General features: G+C 30.9%; 1 protein-coding gene across 1 annotated transcript; it reads right to left on the minus strand.

Annotated features, from left to right (window-relative positions):
• Positions 1-7,467: 7,467 nt before the first annotated feature.
• On the minus strand, positions 7,468-9,440 carry LOC148543803 (uncharacterized). Its single transcript, XM_088500614.1, has 3 exons — positions 9,329-9,440; positions 8,095-8,154; positions 7,468-7,610 (listed from the first exon to the last, which is right to left on the minus strand). The coding sequence occupies exons 1-3, from the start codon at positions 9,438-9,440 to the stop codon at positions 7,468-7,470; spliced, it is 315 nt and encodes a 104-aa protein (XP_088356740.1).
• Between the last annotated feature and the right edge of the window lie 11,294 nt (positions 9,441-20,734).

Here is a 20,734-nt window from a genome sequence, read left to right on the forward strand (position 1 = left end):
TTATCAAGATTTCATATATTAACAGAGTGTCTCTTATTAACTTATAGAAGCGAAGAATCATCATCGGTGAAGAAGCAAAAGAAAAAGAAAAAGACACAAAGAACACCAAAAAAGTAAGCACTTCTTTGGATAATATTTTGTGATAAAATTAATTTTTTATTTCTGATTCATACTTGTTTTTTCCACCCAGGACACAATCCAAAAAGAAAAAGGTTGTTGTTGAGCATTCATCTCCTGAACAAGATCAATCCTATCATGGGTACAGTACTTTGTAAGATATATTACCGTCTATCATCATGATTATATTTGTTAACATGTTCTTTTATGAATGTACTAACAGATCTGAAATAGGAAGTGAAGATCTAGATGAATTGTTAAGGAAAAACAATGAAAATTCTGCTGCACAGGGGTATGTCTTGTTGGGGTGTATATTTCAGATTTTAGGGTGTTTTCTTTTCTAATAATTGTTTCTTGTTTCGCAGGGAGAAGGAAGCTGACCTGCGATCGACGGAAGGTCACTATGTCTCCTCTGAAACGTAAGAAGCTTTATTTGATAAAATCTTGTTATCATGATTTAACTGTATGATATTTTGTCTGAATAACATGAACTCTATTTAGAATACCGGATGTAAACTTGGGAAGTGATGATCCTTCCTCTCAAGGACACACAGAACAAAGTAGCATAAACAGACCGGCAGAGAGCATGTAATTTCTCTTTCAAATAATCGTTACTTTTGTTCTTTTATTACCTTCTACTTCTAATTCTGTATATATTTTTTTTAGAAAAAAAGCCCTTTATTGTTTTATTCGAGAAAAAAAAGGCAGGAAAAAAAAACAAAAACTGCAAGTATGTAAGTTCTCAAAAAACAAAGCCTGTCTTTCTTTTGAATTGTTCGGGTATATTTTTGACTTTTTTTGGGTGTATTTTAGGTTGAGTCTGGTTGAAGAGTTAGCCAGTGAGCCGGCTGATTCGAATATGATGGTTGTGAGGAAAGAGACACCGTCCGAAGGTCTTGCAATGTGAGTTTTTCAAGAATATTTCAACCTTATAACCTTTTTATTTTCAAAGGCATTGTTAACCTTTCATTTTTCTTCTTGTTTAGAGTTTCAATTCAAGTTTGTCTACCAGTGTCCCAAACAACCACTGTGCCAGAACTTGAAGAAACACCTGAGACAGAATATGAACCAACCCCTCTGCTACAAATTGAAGGAACTACAAAAACGTAAGAAATAATATTGGGTGTATATTGGGTTACAGTTTGGGTGTATATTGGGTTATAGTTTGGGTGTATATTGCCCCTGAATAGTTTTTTTTTTACGTCATGATTAATTTTATGTGCCGTGCAGCACTCCTGAACCCCCCAACAACTCGAAGAAAGCACACCCACACTTCCCCCAGCTCCATCTAAAATATAAGTTCATTAGAGTAAAATCAATGTTTTGGTTATCATCCGTATATTCTTATTGTTATAATATGTTATACATGATCACGCAGTAATCCAGCCCCAGAAGACGCTGCTGCGTTGATAATGATGGCACGGACAGCATCGTACATTCCTAAAAAAGATCTGATGCCATCATTCAGCCTTGGCTTCATTGATTCCAGCCAAGAAGAAACAATAACGCAGGAGGGGACGTCAACGCAAGATGAACACATGGCAAAAACTACGGAAACCCCAAAACTGCTAGAACAATTAGAGGATCTGGTACATAAAATTGCAAGTGGTGGGGTGACAAAAAAAGAAAAAAGTTCACAGATTCCAAAGGAGAGTGGGCAGAGAGTTTCGAGAAGTTTGAAACTCCTGTCAGGCCGAATTTAAATACTACTGACATGAAACAGAAATGCTATCACTGGGTTATACGAGTGAAGACCTACGCAGATGAGCTAACTGATGAGTTTGACAATATCTGCAGACTCCAAGCCCAAGATATATACACTCTGTCAAAATTCCACTTGCATCACTCGCGCCTAAAACGCATATAGAAGCTGAGGTAATATTACAACAACATTAATTTTTTTATCACCAAAATTAACTACAATCCTGATTGATGTAAAATTGATTTTGGCATCTTTTTCTAGATTGTCTCTGCCATGTGTTTCATCATAAACCAACAAAATATTCAAAGGTTTCAAGAAGAAGTATACTGTCTCCCCCCTGATATTGTGGTAAGGGTTGCTTCAACAAATTTTGGGTGTATTTTCTGCATTCCTTAGGATGTATTTTTTTTCTTACATTGGGTGTATTCTGTTTATTCATTTGGGTGTATTTTCTGTGTTCAATTGGGTGTCAGTTGTTTATTCGTTTGGGTGTATTTTCTGGATTCATTTGGTTGTTCTCAATTTTTGCAGAACATGGCCCTTGCAAATCATCTAGAGGGGGTATTCTTACAGCCTAAAAACAATAAGCCATTCAGGGTGGAAGACTACCCAATGTTCATACCCTTCTTGGACCTTCAAAAATTAAAATCACATCATTATGTGAGTTTTCATTTCTAAAACTACTTATTACCATTTTTTACTTATGTGCCAAATAAACTAAAATAGTGTTCAATCTGAACATATTTTAGATATTTACACCTGTTTGCCATTCACATCATTGGTGGTTATGGATCGCTGATACAAGAAAGAGGAAATTTTATATAGTCGACCCATTACACAACAAATCTCCTTCCAATGCAAGAACTGTGCTGAATACATTTGTTGTAAGTTGGTTTTGTGTTCTGTATATATATATAGTTAGGTGTATTTCTGTTTAATATAAGCGGTAACTATTAACTCCTTTAGGTGTATCCTTTTATTGAAATTATTCATGTATTACTGATTTGTTTTGTGTTTTAAGGGATATGTAATTTCACGAATTAAAGTATATGCTGGGGGGCACCTATGAAATCAAAGGACAAGGACAGGGAAATTGTAGCACCATACCTTCACATCTCGAGCCAAAAGACAAGGTATAAATCTTTCACTCTGAAATTTAAACTTTCCTATATGTAATTTATAATTTATTTTTCTGTTTTCAGCTATGACTGTGCTATCTACGTAATGAAGTGGCTTGAGATATTTGAGCCCGCAAACATTAAGAGGTGGAAGTATAAGTGGGACAATTGGACCCAGATAAATATGTTTAAAACTAAATAACTCTGTATTACATTACTTAATTAACATGGTTGATTAAACAGAATATTCTTTTTTACTGTAAGACGAGGTGGACCACTTTAGAGTAGAATATGCTTCCCGGATTCTATTTCATGACATGAATCTAGACAAAGATGAAGCCATTAGGGGAAGTAATGCAATCAGACTGTCCAAGCCATCCTTGTTGTTATTGAGTCTATATTGTCAGATAGATTCTCAAGATGTTGACACTGCTTAATGTAAATGTTATATAGTCTTGTAACAAATGGAAGACATGTTATAAATATTTGACAATTATAATGCAGTTTATTGTGAAATTTCTTTCAATAATTAAACTCTGTCTTCTGTATTCAAAATGTATGAATTACAGGTACTATAATATGAAGGAAAACATCAAATCAAATATACACCCATAACCTGCGATTTTTTACACCCAAAGAAAGTTGAATATACACCCTGAAATCTATCCCCCCTGATGCTTTGTGCCTAAAACCCTGAACCCTAAACACTTAAAACCTAAACCCTTACCCCCTAACATGTAAAACCTAAAACCCTAAACCCTAATACCTAAAACCCTTAAACAGTTGTAAAAAAAAAAACAAATAGTATTTTATAACATAAAAACAAGATTCCGAAGTATATATATGTATCTATATGTAAAATGTGAATCACAAGAAAATTCACAAAAATACACCCAAAAGAACAGTTCTTTTACACCCATATTCTGTAACTATACACCCAAAGAGTTATCCCCTGCTGCTGGTACCCTGAACTGATAATTCATAACATGTCCTTGATATTGGCTGGAATTTGAATGCACCACTGATGCAGCATCAAACAGGTTTATCTGAATATAACAAACTCACATATTAGCTAAACTATTAACGAGAAAAATAAACTCAATCACCACAAATTTAAAGAACATCACTTTTACCTCGCTTAAAACTTTTGTTTTCTTCTTCTTTGTGGCATTTGCAATCTGTTTGTCCAACTTTGAATCTAGCCTATTTTTTGGACGTCCTCTTGTTCGAATCCTTGGGGGGCTTTGAAGCTCGTTAACGGATTCCAAGTTGGCGTCTTCGTGAGATAAAGAAGATGTGCCCTTTCTTTTGGCTTCCAATGATTCCATCTCAGCCATGACGTTATCGTACGCACGGTGCAGAATTGCAGTAAGCTCCTCCGATTCGGATGCAAATTTGAAAATATTTTGCGAACGAAAAACCAATTGGTCAAACCTCTTGCTTATTGGCTCCAACAGTGGCTCGTCGTGGCTGCTCTTGATGTGTGTGTGTCGCCTCTTTACCTTCTTGCTCTATCGTTCCAGTATATATCTAGGTGACACTTGACTTACTCATTCAAAGCTTAACACGCTTAGTGCATGACGACACAGTATCCCTCTCGACTCGAATAATAAGCATTGGCATTTTACCTCGGCTACAACTGAGTCGTAAGTAACCACAAACTTGTTGAATATTGAGCTGGAAACTTGTTCTCCAACCTCATATACTGAATAGCCTAGAGCAAAATTCGTTAATCTAGTGATGCAATTCGCCTTTTCTCTTAATTGCGCTTGGACTTCCCTAAACTTTTGATGAGTGTACACATCTTGAAACTGAGCTTCAATGGAGGATTTGGTTGCACACGGTATGACCGTATAAAAATCTGCAGCATCTGATTCTCTCTCTGCTTGCTCCCTGCTTCCGAGGTAATTATCGTATTGTTTGACGAATTGAATAAGCGAGCTGTTCCGGGTAATAAACTTGTTAAAAAATGAATCCATGCTCTCGCTCCTTTGTGTGCTTTTCATCCCTGCCCAGAAGTGGTGATCCAGATAGATTGGAACCCATATATGACGGTCTTCATAGAGATCTGCATAATACACCCAAACACAGACTATAAATACACTCGATAAAAATTAAATTTACACCTCTACTGCAGATTTTAACCCAACACTACCTGAAAGCCACTTGTTGTCCACAAGACCAAAATTTAGCAGAAAATAATTCCAATTCCTATCAAATGAGTCTTTGCTATGAGAGTTCCAAACAACTTGGCTCATTTCTTGTTCAATATCTGCATGTCCCTTGTACTCGTTTAATTTGCTTGGAATCTTCTTCATGATGTGCCAAATACACCAATGGTGAATTGTTGTTGGCATACAGGCCTCTAAAGCCTTTTTCATTAATGCGCATTGATCGGTGAGAAACCCTTTCGGAGCATTTCCTCCCATGCAACGAAGCCAACATTGAAATAACCATTTGAATGATTTAATTTCTTCGTTTTTCATCAAAGAGCATCCGAAAAGTGTTGACTGACCGTGGTGATTCACCCCGACAAAAGAACCACAAACCAAATTATACCTGAAACAAATTACCATAGTGCAGAATGGAAAATCGTTAAGTACACCCAACAAATGCTTTGTATACACCCAAAAACAGCCAATATACACCTCTGCTGCGGATTCATAAAAATACATTAATTTAGCATCATAAACAGGGACAGTTTCTTACCTGTTTGTATTGTAGGTGGTGTCAAATGAAATAACATCTCCGAAATACTCAAAGGCAGCTCTACTTCTTGCATCGGCCCAAAAAGCCAGCTTAATCGATTGATCCTCCTCGAGTTCAAGCTCAAAAAAGAAATTCTGATTCTTTTCTTTCACTCTTAACAAATATTTCCCGAATTCCTTTGCATCTTCTTGTTCAGAAACATTCCGCACTTCCCTGGTAATGTAATTCCTCACATCCTTTTCAATAAAATTTAACTCGCGGTGACCCCCGGCACCCGCAACAATGATTGGTAAGTTTTGCTTGGTCTGATACCAGCCTCCTCGTTATTCTCTATTGTACGACGAATGGACATGCTTAGTTCCCTGTGCTGTTTGAGCATCTCTGCTTTACTTGGACAGCAAGGGTGTGAATGATCCAGCACAACCTTTGAAATGATCCAAGCACCAACATCCTTCAATGTGTGTATATAAATTCTTGCAGGACAGTTTAAACCGGCTGTCGGATTAGTCTTCTCGGTCGGAGATATTTTAGATTTCCATTTTCCCTCTCTGCTACATGTAATCAATTGATTCTTAATCTCGTTTCCCTTCCTATTTGTGCTCCGAACTCTTGTAGAAAAACCTGCAGCCTTGGCGTTCTGTAAAATTTTCCAGCATCTTCAAGGGTGGTAAAGGTCATTCCAACCTTCGGAACAAACTGGTCATCAACAACAGAGAGAGGCTGCAGAATACACCATGTCAAAAACTATAAATACACCCAATCATTCCTAATATAATACACCCGAACGGCAACAACTCAACTAAAATGACAAAAAAAAAAACAATAAACTGTAAATAAACAGGCTGCAGAATACACCATGTCAAAAACTAAAAACACACCCAATCATGTCTGATATAATACACCCGAATGACAACAAAGCTAAAATAACAGAAAAAGCCATAAACTGTAAATACACCCACACTTCCCGAAAAAATACACCCAAAAAAGTTCTGATCTACACCCGAGCGTCTGCTATAAATTCCAGATAATCAATCAAAACTAATACATTACATTCAATCCACAGATTTATGTTGACGCGTTAGTCTCACAGTCAATGTTCACAAATTATTCAGCTACACAATACTATACAAATTACTGCAACAAAATTCAGTGTAATCGTATGTAAATCAAACCTCAGGAACTTCGTTAGATTCAAATTCATAATCCACTTCGCCCTGATTTAGCTGACAATCTGAGGTTGAATCATCCATTATCTTCAAAACGAGTTCAAACTTTGATTTCAGAAAACAAAAAATCGAATAGAAAACGAAGCTGGAGTTACAAAGAGAGAAGAACGAAGAACGAAATAAGGAGAACGAGTAAATCTAGAAATAAGGAGAACGAAGAAGGAAACAAATCTTTTAAATTTGGTAGTTATATATACGCGGAATCTTTATATAGCGCGTGTATTGGACGTAGACCTTGCAGCGCGTTTTTGGGGTTTATTCGTTAATGAACTTGTAAAGCATACAAGCCATTAGGACTTGTATGCAGAACTTTTCTGATTTGAAAAATACTTTACTAATTCAATTTTGGTTATAATAAAATGGAGTCGATCTATTCAATTTTTTCTTTAATTTATCTTTCATTTTTTTTAATTTACTACTTTTTTAAATTTTTTATTTTAGACTAAAATGAGTCAAAAGACATGGCTTATTTATCAACACAGAGGAGCGAAAGAAGACTGTGTATGTATTTAGAGTTTTATTGTCTACATCTTATTTTAGCGTAGCATATATTATTTCTAACAACACATTCTTCTTTAGTTACCAATTCTTATTTCTAGCAACATACACAGTCTCCACTTATGATGCAGCAAATCCTCCCACAATCTTTATCAACACTTCCTCCCACGCCCGACATATTACTTTGTTCAACCAATCCGTCTAATCCAACATTTGATTCTGATTTTTCTTCCCTATATGCTGCAAATACACAATAATTCTTTGAAAAGTTCTTCACAAAGTAATAACTTAACAAATTATTAGGATTTTTTTAAATTAAATCATCCATATCTAAGTATTATTACCAATAATCAATTAAATGATTGTTCTCTTTTTTTCCTCTTAAATTTGAACTCAATATATCAAAATACATAGTCAACTAAAATTAATTGATTGGATTAATCAAGAATTGGTCACCAAAACGATTCGATTCATTATAAAAATCGATTAATAATAAATTAGTCAAAATGAAAAAAATTGATCAAACAATTAATTAATCGATCGAATTGGTCCAATTTTTTAATAATTAACTAATTTAAAATAATGAAATACAAAAAATTATTTTTATTACCTGTACCAGTTGATTTAAGATAATTTTGCATTGAATGATGGGGGAATAAAGACAAAAGCAAAAGAAAAGAAGAAAGAGTGTGGTCTACACAAGCATGGAAGCAGGCATATATACCTTGGTTTGGGACATGAGCAGGGTTGCCTCCAACTAATATATCCTTGGCAATGCCACTACCTGTAATAATATATTAATGATGAAGGTGATTTTTATAATTCAACGCAAACATTTTAGAGTAATTATATAAATAAATATGTTTTATGGAATAGTAATATTTTATTTTTATTTAATCTTTATTTTCAATCAAGTGCCAAAATCCAAATTATGTATTGCAACAGAATATGTAAGATATATAAGGGGAATTATGTGTAGAGAGTTTAGAGGCAAAAAGACGACATTGCGAAAGAAAATTATTAAATTTATTTCAATCATTTTTATTTGTATAATTGTTTTATGCGTAAAGTGACGATTAGTTTTTTTTAAGTTTTTGAATTCGGATTAATTAGTCTTTAAAAAAAGTATTAATTTAATTTTCTATAATAATAAACAGTGGACATGTTATGTTTTTCTATTAATTTATCTTATAAAATTTAACTGTGAAACTTATATGTATCGTTAACTATTGTGATGCATCTATTTATAAAATATTGTTATAAATAATAATTTTTAAAACAAAACTTTACCTTTTTCAATACTTGTTTGGATGCCGTTAAATCGATAAAAAAAGATTTTTTTAATGAAAAAATATCATTTTTTATTTTTTAGTATTTTTGGTAAATTTCTAATAGTAAAAAGTAAAAAATTAAAAAAAATATATTTTTTAAAAAGTTACAATTCACGTTTTTTTTTCCTTAAAAAAATATTTTTCACATAATAAATGAACAAAAAAATATTTTTATATTATTTTATCCAAACATAATTGATAGATAAAAATATCTTTTTACATGAGATATCCAAATATAAAATTATTTTTACTTTTGTAAAATTTTTTTTCTGAAAATAGCTTCCAAACATGACACACATCACTCTAAATAACGAAATATATGAGTAATTTCGTCTCATTTTATACTATTCATTAATGAAAGAACATATATGTCTACTGTTTACTATCGTAAAAAACTTAATTAATAATTTTATTTTCTTTAAAAACTAATTAGTCTTAAATCAAAATTTTAAATAATCAAATTCTTACTTTACTCTTATTTTATAAAATAATTTATGTAACAAACTAACAATCATTATATAATAAATAGATACAAATCAATTATTAAAAATATGTGAGAATAACATAGTTACATAAAATAATAAAAAAATGCTATTTGTATACCAAAACAATGCGTAAAGAGATCACCTGCTTCATAACTAGAGAAAGTCTGAGGAAAATCTCTGGCAACTATCTTTGAAGGAACAATAACAACCAAAGCTAAAAGTCCTAAAATGACTATTGCATATTTTGAAGCCATTTTTAGTAGATGAACAAAATTAGATGAAGAAATATGTGAAAATGATCAAGAGAAGGATAGTTTATATAGAAGAGAAGAAAGACCATCGTTACTTAAATATAACCCACCCACACCCAAAACAAACCCCCAGCCTCCTGATAACTATGCGAGAAAAAATTGTAATTAATTTCATATACATTAAATTAAACATTATAGGAAAAAGAGTTAAATTTGTAATTAATGTGAATAAAATCTATTCTTGTTGTGATAAGAATGATAAGGTGAATGTACATTTATGATGGGCGGTCCAACATTTTCAAGAAAGAATATATTTAACAATAGTTTGAAAAGATAGGGGTGACAACGGGGTAGGTAGGTAGGGGCAGGATTTTACTCTACCCGACCCCGCCCTACCGTACAACAACTCGCATGGAATTCGTCCTGCTTCTACCTGCGGGTAGTAAAACGTTGAACCCTAATCCGCCCCTGCGGGTACCCGCTCATCCCCTATAATTATTAAAATTCAATAAATAAAATTAAATTTTAAAATTTATATAACCATCATCACATACATAACATAAATTAAAGTAAAAATTTAAATATGATACAATATTATTAATCATTTACTAATTATTTTACATATATTATACATATTATATATTAAAATTATATATATTATATATATTGCAGGGCGGGTATTACCTAAACCCGACCTCGCCCCGCCCCTCCCAAGAACCCGCCCCGGTACGGGGTGGGTACCCGCGGGTTCAGGTGGTATTACCATCCCTATGAAAAGATAACCTGTGAACATGTATAAATAGGAGGTTAAGCCTCCGTTGATGTTACACAGGCAATAGAAACAGAAACACTCTTCTCTCTCGTACAAACTTTCTTTCTTCTCTCTTTTGAGTATACGTTACTACATATATAATACTAGTAAATAGATTAATTACTTTTATTATTATAGTGAGATAATTATATTGGTAAATATCAATATTAGAGTCTTCTATTTATATTTTATATTATCTTCCTTATTTATTCTATAATACGTTATCAGCACAAGACTCTGATCAAATTTTTAGGAAGACTCAAGTAACAAATTTTTATTATGTCAAAACTCTCTCATCTTGAATTCAATGCGCTTGATATATCTGGAAATAATTATTTATTATGGATATTAGATGCTGAAATCCAACTTAATTCAATGGATCTTGGAGATACCATTAAGGTTGAAAATAATGCATCCCAGAAGGATAAAGCCAAAACCATGATTTTTCTTTGTCGTCATCTTGACGAAGGATTAAAAAATGAATATCTCACATTAAAAGATCCTGCAGATCTTTGGAAAGATCTTGAAGAAAGGTATAATCATCAAAAGACGGTTATACTTCCTCAAGCCCGATATGAATGGACGCACTTGCGTCTACATAATTTTAAATCCATAAATGAATATAATTTTGCAATGTTTCGAATCACCTCACGAATGAAATTATATGGGGAAAAGATATCTGATAATGATATGTTAGAGAAAACTTTCTCGACCTTTCATGCCTCGAGTGTGCTCGTGCAGCAGCAGTATCGAGAAAGAGGGTTTAAAAAATATTCTGAGTTAATTTCTTACCTTCTTGTTGCTGAACGCAACAATGAGTTACTTTTAAAAAATCATGAAACGCGCCCAGCTGGCGCTGCCCCATTTCTTGAAGTAAATGCGGCAAATTACCCCAGAAGAGGTAGATGACAAGATTTTAATAACAAGAAAAATTATGGAAGGAAAATGAATTATGTTCAAAAGAGAGGATCTCACCAGAAGTGGGATAAAGAAAGAAATATTGGGCAAAATAAATCAACAGAGGATAAGTGTTTTCGCTGTGGTGGAAAGGACCATTGGTCACGTACTTTTCGTACACCAAGGCACCTAGTCGATCTTTATCAAGCATCTTTGAAAAAGGACGACAAGGGAAAAGAGTCGAATTTTGTTTCAAATGATGCTAAAAATTTCACCACTCATTATGATGTATCTGATTTCTTTAAGGATCCTGAAGGAAATATTGGTCATTTGATCAATGATGGAATAGTTTAATGTGTGAGATTGTTAAGTATTCATGTAAAGAAATAATGTAAAGAACTTATTGTTAAGTTTTATTTTCTATGTATTTAAGTTTCAAATATGATGTATATAATGAAATATTAATATTTATGAATTTTGAAATCATTAAATGTGTCATGTTTTAAAATAAAATTTTAGTATATGACATTATTTTTATATACAGTATTTCTTAGAAAAATAATTCCGATCAAGTATTCAATTTAACTGTGCATCCTACTCATTTTATTATTTGTCTTTGAAGAAAATGACAAGGATATATAATGAAGATGTATGCCTTGCGGATAGTGCAAGTTCGCACACCATTCTCAAAAGTGATATATATTTTACCTATCTTGTGCCAAAAGAAGAATATGTTAATACTATTATTGGCTCAAGCAATGTGATTGAAGGCTCCGGAAGAGCTATAATTTTGTTTTCCGGAGGAACAAAATTCATAATAAATAATGCACTATTGTCTACCAAGTCTCTAAGAAACATGTTGAGCTTTAAAGATATTCGCGAAATGGATATCATATTGAGACTATAAATGAGGAAAATCATGAGTTCTTATGTATCACAACTCATGATTCAAATAAAAAGGTTATATTAGAAAAGTTGCCCTCATTTTCATCTGGGTTATATTATACCAAGATTAATGTAATTGAATCACATGCCATTGTAAACTAGAAGTTTACTAGCCCAAATGAATTCATAATTTGGCACGACCGATTGGGTCATCCGGGAACAACCATGATGAGGAGAATTATTGAAAACTCCCATGGATATTCACTAAAGAACCAGAAGATTCTTAAATCTAGTGAATTTTGTTGTGCTGCATGTTCTCAAGGAAAGTTAATTTTAAGGCCATCACCAGTAAAGATTGGATTTGAGTCCCTTGAATTCCTAGAAAGGATTCAAGGAGATATATGTGGACTTATTCATCCACCATGTGGATCTTTTAGATATTTTATGGTCCTGATAGACGCATCTTCGAGATGGTCACATGTGTGCTTATTATCTTCTCGCAACCTGGCGTTTGCGAGATTACTGACTCAAATTATTCAATTAAAAGTACAATTTCCAGAAAATCCAATCAAAGAAATTCGTCTTGATAATGCTGGTGAATTTACTTCCCAAACTTTTGATGCTTATTGTATAGCTAATGGAATAAGTGTTGAACATCCAGTAGCTCATGTTCACACACAAAATGGGTTAGCAGAATCACTTATTAAACACCTCCAATTAATTGCTAGACCCTTACTTATAAGAACAAATCTCCCAACCTCGGTTTGGGGGTATGCTATTTTACATGCCGCAGCACTTATTCGTTTGAGGCCAACGAGTTACCATCAGTTCTCTCCTATGCAATTAGCTTTTGGTCAGCAGCCAAATGTTTCCCATTTAAGAATATTCGGATGTGCGATATATGTTCCCATTGCACCACCTAATCGCACCAAAATGGGACCCCAAAGAAAATTGGAGATATATGTTGGATATGATTATTCCTATATAGTGAGGTATCTTGAGATACAAACTGGAGATGTATTTAAAGCCCGGTTCGCAGATTGTCATTTTGATGAATCAAAATTTCCAACATTAGGGGGAGAGAATAAGCTTCCTAAAAAGAAACTTAATTGGAATGCATCATCCTTGATGCATTTAGATCCTCGATCAGGGCAATGTGAACTAGAAGTTCAAAAGATTATACATTTGCAAAGAATAGCAAATGAATTACTTGATACATTTTCCGATACAAAGAGGATGACCAAATCTTATATACCAGCAGAAAATGCCTCAATTCGAATTGATGTCCCAGTTGGACAAATTGCCACCGAAGCAAATACACGCGAGAAGCGTGGCAGGCCTGTCGGTTCCAAAGACAAAAATCCTCGAAAGCGAAAAGAGGTAAATACTATTCCTGTTGAAAAAGACATAGTAGAGATACATGTAGACTACAGTTGTCCAAAATTATGATATAGTTTTAACGCCAGAAGATGTTCAGGTACCTGAAAATTGTGAAAATGACGAGATCTCGATAAATTATGTCTTTACAGGAGAGAAATAGAACCGAAATAAGATAATTGTCAATGAAATATTTGCATATAATGTGGCATTAAATATCATGCATGAAAGTAAGGATCTTGAGCCAAGATCAGTCGAAGAATGTCGACAAAGAAATGATTGGCCAAAATGGGAAAAAGCCATGAAGTCTGAGCTAGACTCACTTACAAAACGTGAAGTCTTTGGCCCTGTAGTCCGTACACCAAAAGATGTAAAACCTGTTGGATACCGATGGGTATTTGTGAGAAAACGAAATGAGAAAAATGAAGTTGTGCGCTACAAAGCCCGACTTGTGGCACAAGATTTTTCACAAAGGCCCGGTATAGATTATGAAGAAACGTATTCCCCTGTAGTGGATGCGATAACATTGCGTTATTTGGTCAGTCTATCCGCATATCATAAACTGCATATGCATTTAATGGATGTGATAACAGCCTACTTATACGGCTCATTAGATCGTGATATCTATATGAAAGTCCCTAAAGGACTAAAGATATCTAAACCATCCAATGAATATTCACAAGGGTTATACTCAGTCAAATTACATAGATCTTTATATGGTCTAAAGTAATCTGAACAAATGTGGTATAATCGTCTTACTGAGTATCTGGCCAAAAATGGATTCAAGAATGATGATATCTGTCCATGTGTTTTCATAAAGAAATCTGCATCTGGGTTCATTATAATTGCTGTGTACGTTGATGATTTAAATATCATTGGAACTCCTGAAGAGATTTCAACAATTATAAAAACTCTAAAAGAAGAGTTTGAGATGAAAGATCTTGGAAGAACTAAATTTTGTCTCGGCCTGCAGATCGAGCATACAAAAAATGGGATCTTTATTCATCAAACGACATACACAGAAAAGATCTTGAAGAGATTTTATATGGATAAGTCACACCCATTGAATACCCCAATGATCGTAAGGTCTTTGGATGTGGAAAATGATCAATTCCGTCCTAAAAAAGAAAATGAAGATATTCTTGGTCTTGAAGTACCATATCTTAGTGCCATTGGAGCATTAATGTATCTTGCTAATAATACACGACCTGATATATCATTTGCTGTGAATTTACTAGCAAGATATGGTTCCTCTCCAACCAAAAGACATTGGAGCGGAATTAAACAAATCTTTCGATATCTTCATGGAACGGTTGATATAGGATTGTTTTATCCATATGGATCCAAGTCACAACTAGTTAGCTATGCAGATGCTGGATACTTGTCTGATCCACATAAGGGGAGATCTCAAACAGGATATCTGTTCACATATGGCGGTACAGCTATATCATGGAGGTCCACGAAACAGATGATAGCGACAACCTCCTCTAATCATGCTGAAATACTCGTGATACATGAAGCTAGTCGCGAGTGTTTTTGGCTCAGAAGTTTGATCCAATATATTTTGTCATCATGTGGACTGATTGACCATAAGATAGCTCCAACTGTCTTGTTTAAAGATAATACAGCATGCATTGCTCAACTCAAAGGCGGATACATCAAAGGCGATAGAACAAAGCATATTTCTCCCAAATTCTTCTTTACTCATGATCTTCAAAACCAGGGGACAACTGATATCCAACAGATCCGCTCAAGTGACAATCTGGCATATTTATTCACAAAGTCACTCCCAAAATCCTCCTTTGAAAGATTGGTACATCAGATTGGGATGCGCCAATTCTGAGACATTAAATGATGTCGACAAGAGGGGGAGACTGTACTCTTTTTTCCTTGGTCAGTTTTTTTTCCATTGGATTTTTCTTGACAAGGTTTTTAATGAGGCAGTCCCCATCACAATGGATATTGTACTCTTTTTCCTTCACTAAAGTTTTTTTCCCATTGGATTTTATTTAGTAAGGTTTTAATGAGACATAATCCTAAATGGTCATCTAAGGGGGAGTGTTGTGATAAGAATGACAAGGTGGATGCCCATTTATGATGGGTGGTCCAACATTCTCAAGAAAGAATATATTTAATAATAGTTTGAAAAGATAACCTGTAAACATGTATAAATAGGAGGTTAAGCCTCCGTTGATGTTACACAAGCAATAGAAACAAAAACACTCTTCTCTCTCGTACAAACTCTGTTTCTTCTCTCTTTTGAGTATACGTTACTACATATATAATACTAGTAAATAGATTAATTACTTTTATTATTATAGTGAGATAATTATATTGGTAAATATCAATATTAGAGTCTTCTATTTATATTTTATATTATCTTCCTTATTTATTCTACAACAATCTACTTAATATACTAAAACTGGGTTTTCTCCCGACTTATGATGGTGAGGTGTCAATTTTTCGTGATTCCATTTTCCCTCCAAAATGATTGCACTATTCTCTCTTCTAAATTTATTTTTGAAAAATATCTTTAATTAATATAATTATATTATAATTAGTATTTAATGAATGATACATAATTATACTAATTTAAGAAATTATCTTTATTATAATTATATCAAATCAATATTTAATGTATTATTAAACTACTTATCAATTATCAATTGAAAATATTTTTAATCATTTTATAATAATAATAATAATAATAATAATAATAATAATAATAATAGTAATATGATATGATAATGTTATGATAATGGCACCGGTTATTCTAATCCTAATAAAAATATTTGATTCTAATCATAATATTTAATAATAACCAATTTATATATCTCTTTTAAATTTATTTCAAAAAAATATCTTTATTATAATTATATAACAATATTATAATTAGTATTTAATGAATAATCCATAATTATACTAATTTAAAAAATATCTTTATTATAATTATATAAAACTAATTATTAATGCATTATTAACCTAATTATCAATTAAAAATATTTTAACCATTTTAATTATATTGATATAATTCTATTTCTTATTTATTATCCTATGATTTTATTAGTCACAAGTTATTATCTTAATGGTGACCCATATAATAATAATAATAATAATAATAATAATAATAATAATAATAATAATAATAATAATAATGTGGTAATGCTACGAAGTAGGCCGAAATTATTCTGATCATAATAGAAAATAATGATTCTAATTATGATAGGAAAAAATTATATAATTTTAACAAAATCAATATATGATGTGTAACTACTGTACATAATCAAAAATTACCTTAATAATAACTAATTTACATATTTATTTTTGATTTACTAAAGTCTATATATATTATTTTTTTGTGGTACATGAACCTAAATCTAAGAGTCAACTCATAATTTTAAATTTATTATTTTTCTTTTACTACTTCATAGAATAGGAATGTATTTTTCGTTTTTCATCGAAGTTGATCATTTTAAGGTACAATTTATAATTTTTATAGTATTTTTCATATATTCATTCTTTTATATTATTCTTTTGATAATTTATTAATTGAAAATTACTGAAAGTTATTCTTTTCGTCTAATATTTCAGTGTGATTGTCTTTTGCTACAGTTGTTTACAATGCATCACATATATTAGTTTTTTCTCATTAGCTCGAAAATTATTAAAATTATAATTGAGGAATTCAATTATTCTTGATTGAGAAATTATTTCCATGGAGTTTTGTAGGCCAAGTTCAAGTTCCATTCCTTCCATGCTTTTTACGTCACCCTAAAAATTTTCGAAGTGTAGCACATTATGAGATTGAATTCCCTCAGTTTAAGTTCAGTTTTGGTAAATTTATGACAAATTTGGACATGTAATTTCAACGATTGGTAATATATTTAAATTTTGTTTATTTTAAGCTTTTTGTTATTAGGATAATTTTATAACATATTGTGATTTTTTTTTCCAGAAATTACCGGCCTTTTTTTGTATGAATGCAATGCCATTGAGGGGAATAAGGGTCAGTTTAGTTTCTCGGTGTGACAATTCTATACCTTGCCGCATTGCATGGATAGCGAATGATGAAGCTTATTTAACAAGAGGATGATTTGAATTTGCACGAATTCTGTTCAAACTTACGATGTTGTTTTAGTTGGTTGTCGTTACGAGAATGACTCTAATCTATACGTGTCTAAGGACTAGAATAGATTAAATATTATTTAACTAATTTAATTTTAATATTAGTATTTGATTCAATTAGTATTAGAGAATTTTAAATTGTTGCTTCAATTTATATATTACGACTATTTTTTTGATATATTATTTAAATATTTTAATATAATTTTTTTATACGATATATTTAGGTTTATTTTTTTCTTCAGATACATGTATATATCACCTTTATTTCTTTATTTGTATTTTATTTTGGTAATGCAATTATTAATAAAAATGTAATTAAAATAAACAAAAAACTTAAAATATCACAATTTAAAAAAAAAAAAGTACGTGAAAAAAAATAAAACAAAAAATTAAAATTATTCTATTAATTATAAAAAAAATTGTGTACAATTTGAGTATGTATAATTATAACAAAAATCTAAACAATCTCTTGCCTTTTTACATTGATTTTAAATCAGCATAATTACAATCGGTTTGTTTTTACTTTTTACCAAAACAAAAAATTTTCGACCTAAATATAGGAAATTGTTTACCTAACCACAATTTTTTTGACCATAAAAACAGATTTTATCTAGGAAAAAAAAAACATACATCTTTTGATGATATACACAAAGTGTAATAGAAATATAGGAACGAAGTAGATATTATTTTAAGAAAATATCTTTAATTACATTATAATTAGCTCATGAATAATGCATGATTATATTATTTTAAAAAAATATTTTCATTATAATTATATCAAATTAATATTCAATGTATTATTAAATTAATTATCAATTATTGATATTTTTATTCATTTTAATTATATTAATTGATATAGTTAATTGATATAGTCATAATTTTCATTCATGTGCACTAATTTTATTAGTAAATAATTATATCTATAATAATAAGTTGTATTTATAATTTTATTAATAAATAGTTATATCCACAATCATTCATACTCTAATTCTCATTCATTCTAATAATAGTTTGTACATTATGTAGTTCTTTTTTCTTCTGCTTTAGTAGTTAATGGATAATAATAATAATAATAATAAAAAATAATAATAATAATAAAGATAAAAAATTATATTTTAGAGAAATATAAATTAATTATTAATAATCGGTCATTAATAATGATAATTATATGGTTAATATTAATAATTATTAAATATAATTAATATAAATAATCAAGTTTAATTAATTAACAAATGAAATAAAAGATTATTGCACGATTGTAGAAGCAAATATATATATATATATATATATATATAAATTACCAATTTAATATTAATAATGATAATGATCATTATTATTCAATAATAATAATAATAATAATAATTTTTTCTTTTATTAAAACACTCATCTAACTGAATTAATATACATATTTAATGAAAATAAAGGATGAATTTTTGGCTTGAAAGATAATACAATTGAATATTCTTGAAGATTTTAAAGCTGTGAGTAAATAAGTGATATAATAGAGAAATGCTTCTGAATTAATATACGCATGTATGTCACCTCATTTTTCCGTAAATAGAAAGCAACGTTTATCCGTTAAATTTATTAGTTGGTCAACCGATTCATCTTATTTATTGTGATTCATATACAATCATAAAGATTTTTCCCCATTAATTTTAGTAAAGAAATCTATGACATAAAATAAAATAAAATAAAGTTAGTATTTACTTTTTAGATCGTCCAATTTTCATTAAGCGTAATAGAAATCATAAAAACCAATAAATAATTACTTGAGTTTTTCGTAATTCCTATATATAAGTTTTTTTTTTAATAAAGTCTATATATATTTATATTTGCTTCTTATATAACAATAATATTATATATATTTATATATTTTTTCTTTTGGTTCTTTCCTAAAAATATTGGCACATAATTAATGTAGATAATATATATACTGAGTAAGTATATCTATTGAATTAATTATAAAGATTTATAAAAAATAATGGAATAAGTTTTACCTAATTATAGTAAGTATCTCCATTAAAATTATTAGCTAATAATTTGAATATAATTGATATAGTTGAATTGATATAATTGATAAGATTGGGAGTATATAGCAATTATATCAATTATAATAATAATTCACGTGACTTCATATGCAATAATTTGAATTATAATTGTCACTTAATTATACTTGAATATTATTTAATTTTAGACATTTTATGGGTAAAACTTATTATCACATGAATTATCATTATTATTCAACAACAACAACAATAACAATAACAATAACAATAACAATAATAATAATAATAATAATAATAATAATAATAATAATAATAATAATTATTTTGAATTGATATAATTGATATAGTTCTAATTCTCATTCATATGTAATAATTTTATCAGTTTATAGTTGTATTAACAATAATTAATTATATCCACAATTTTATTAGTAGATAGTTGTATCCACGATAATTCATGCTCTAATTTTCATTCATTTAATAATAGTTTACAACTTATATAGTTCTTTTTCTTTTGCTTTAATCAGTATATAATAATAATAAGAGTAAATAGTCAAATTGGTCCCCGAAAGATAGTCCGATCTTTAAACGAGTCCCCGTAAGAAAAAGATAATAAAATTTGTCCCCGAAAAATTTAAAATTGGTAACGTTAGTCCTTCCGTCAAATGTTTGAGTAACGGCGTGAACATATGCTGACCTGGCCGTTAGTGTGACACATCAGCGAAGACTTAAACGGCGTCGTTTTTGTTGCTCTCCGTTACAACGCTTGGGTTTTCATCCCTGTTTCGTATTCTCTCTCAAGTTGCATCCTTTTTTCTGAAAAGAAAGAACCCCTGCAATCCCTTCGTCTTAGTTATTTATTAAAATCCTTCCATTTTCCAGTCTTTTTTTGGGTACTTGAGTTGAAGCAAGTGGAAATGCCATGATTGCTGTAAATGGCGAATAAAGTTATTATGATTCCATTCTGCTGCAATCTCTTCTTCAGATGCCACCCTGTTTCAGTTAAGTGAAGCTTTCTCTCTTGTTCTTTGTGCTGAAAGTGATGGTATAGCTTGATAGAGCTGGGTCAAGGTTAGAATTGGAAAAAGTCTTTAGCTTTATGTTTACCGAACGTTCTTTGTGCTTGATTGACTGGTGGGTTGTATAAAGCTTTCAATTATTTAGTGTTGTGTTTGGTCTTTTTTGATCCCCCACTT

This window comes from Arachis ipaensis, chromosome B9, assembly GCF_059453495.1.
Source record: "Arachis ipaensis isolate K30076 ecotype BB chromosome B9, ASM5945349v1, whole genome shotgun sequence".
NCBI lineage: Eukaryota > Viridiplantae > Streptophyta > Magnoliopsida > Fabales > Fabaceae > Arachis > Arachis ipaensis.

Excerpts from the sequence above, each read along its gene's own strand:
- LOC148543803 (XM_088500614.1), bottom strand. The coding sequence starts at position 9,440 with ATGGCTTCAAAATATGCAATAGTCATTTTAGGACTTTTAGCTTTGGTT. Across the intron at positions 8,155-9,328 it reads TTTCTCTAGTTATGAAGCAG|GTAGTGGCATTGCCAAGGAT; the intron begins GTGATCTCTTTA and ends ATATTATTACAG. Across the intron at positions 7,611-8,094 it reads TGCTCATGTCCCAAACCAAG|CATATAGGGAAGAAAAATCA; the intron begins GTATATATGCCT and ends GTGTATTTGCAG.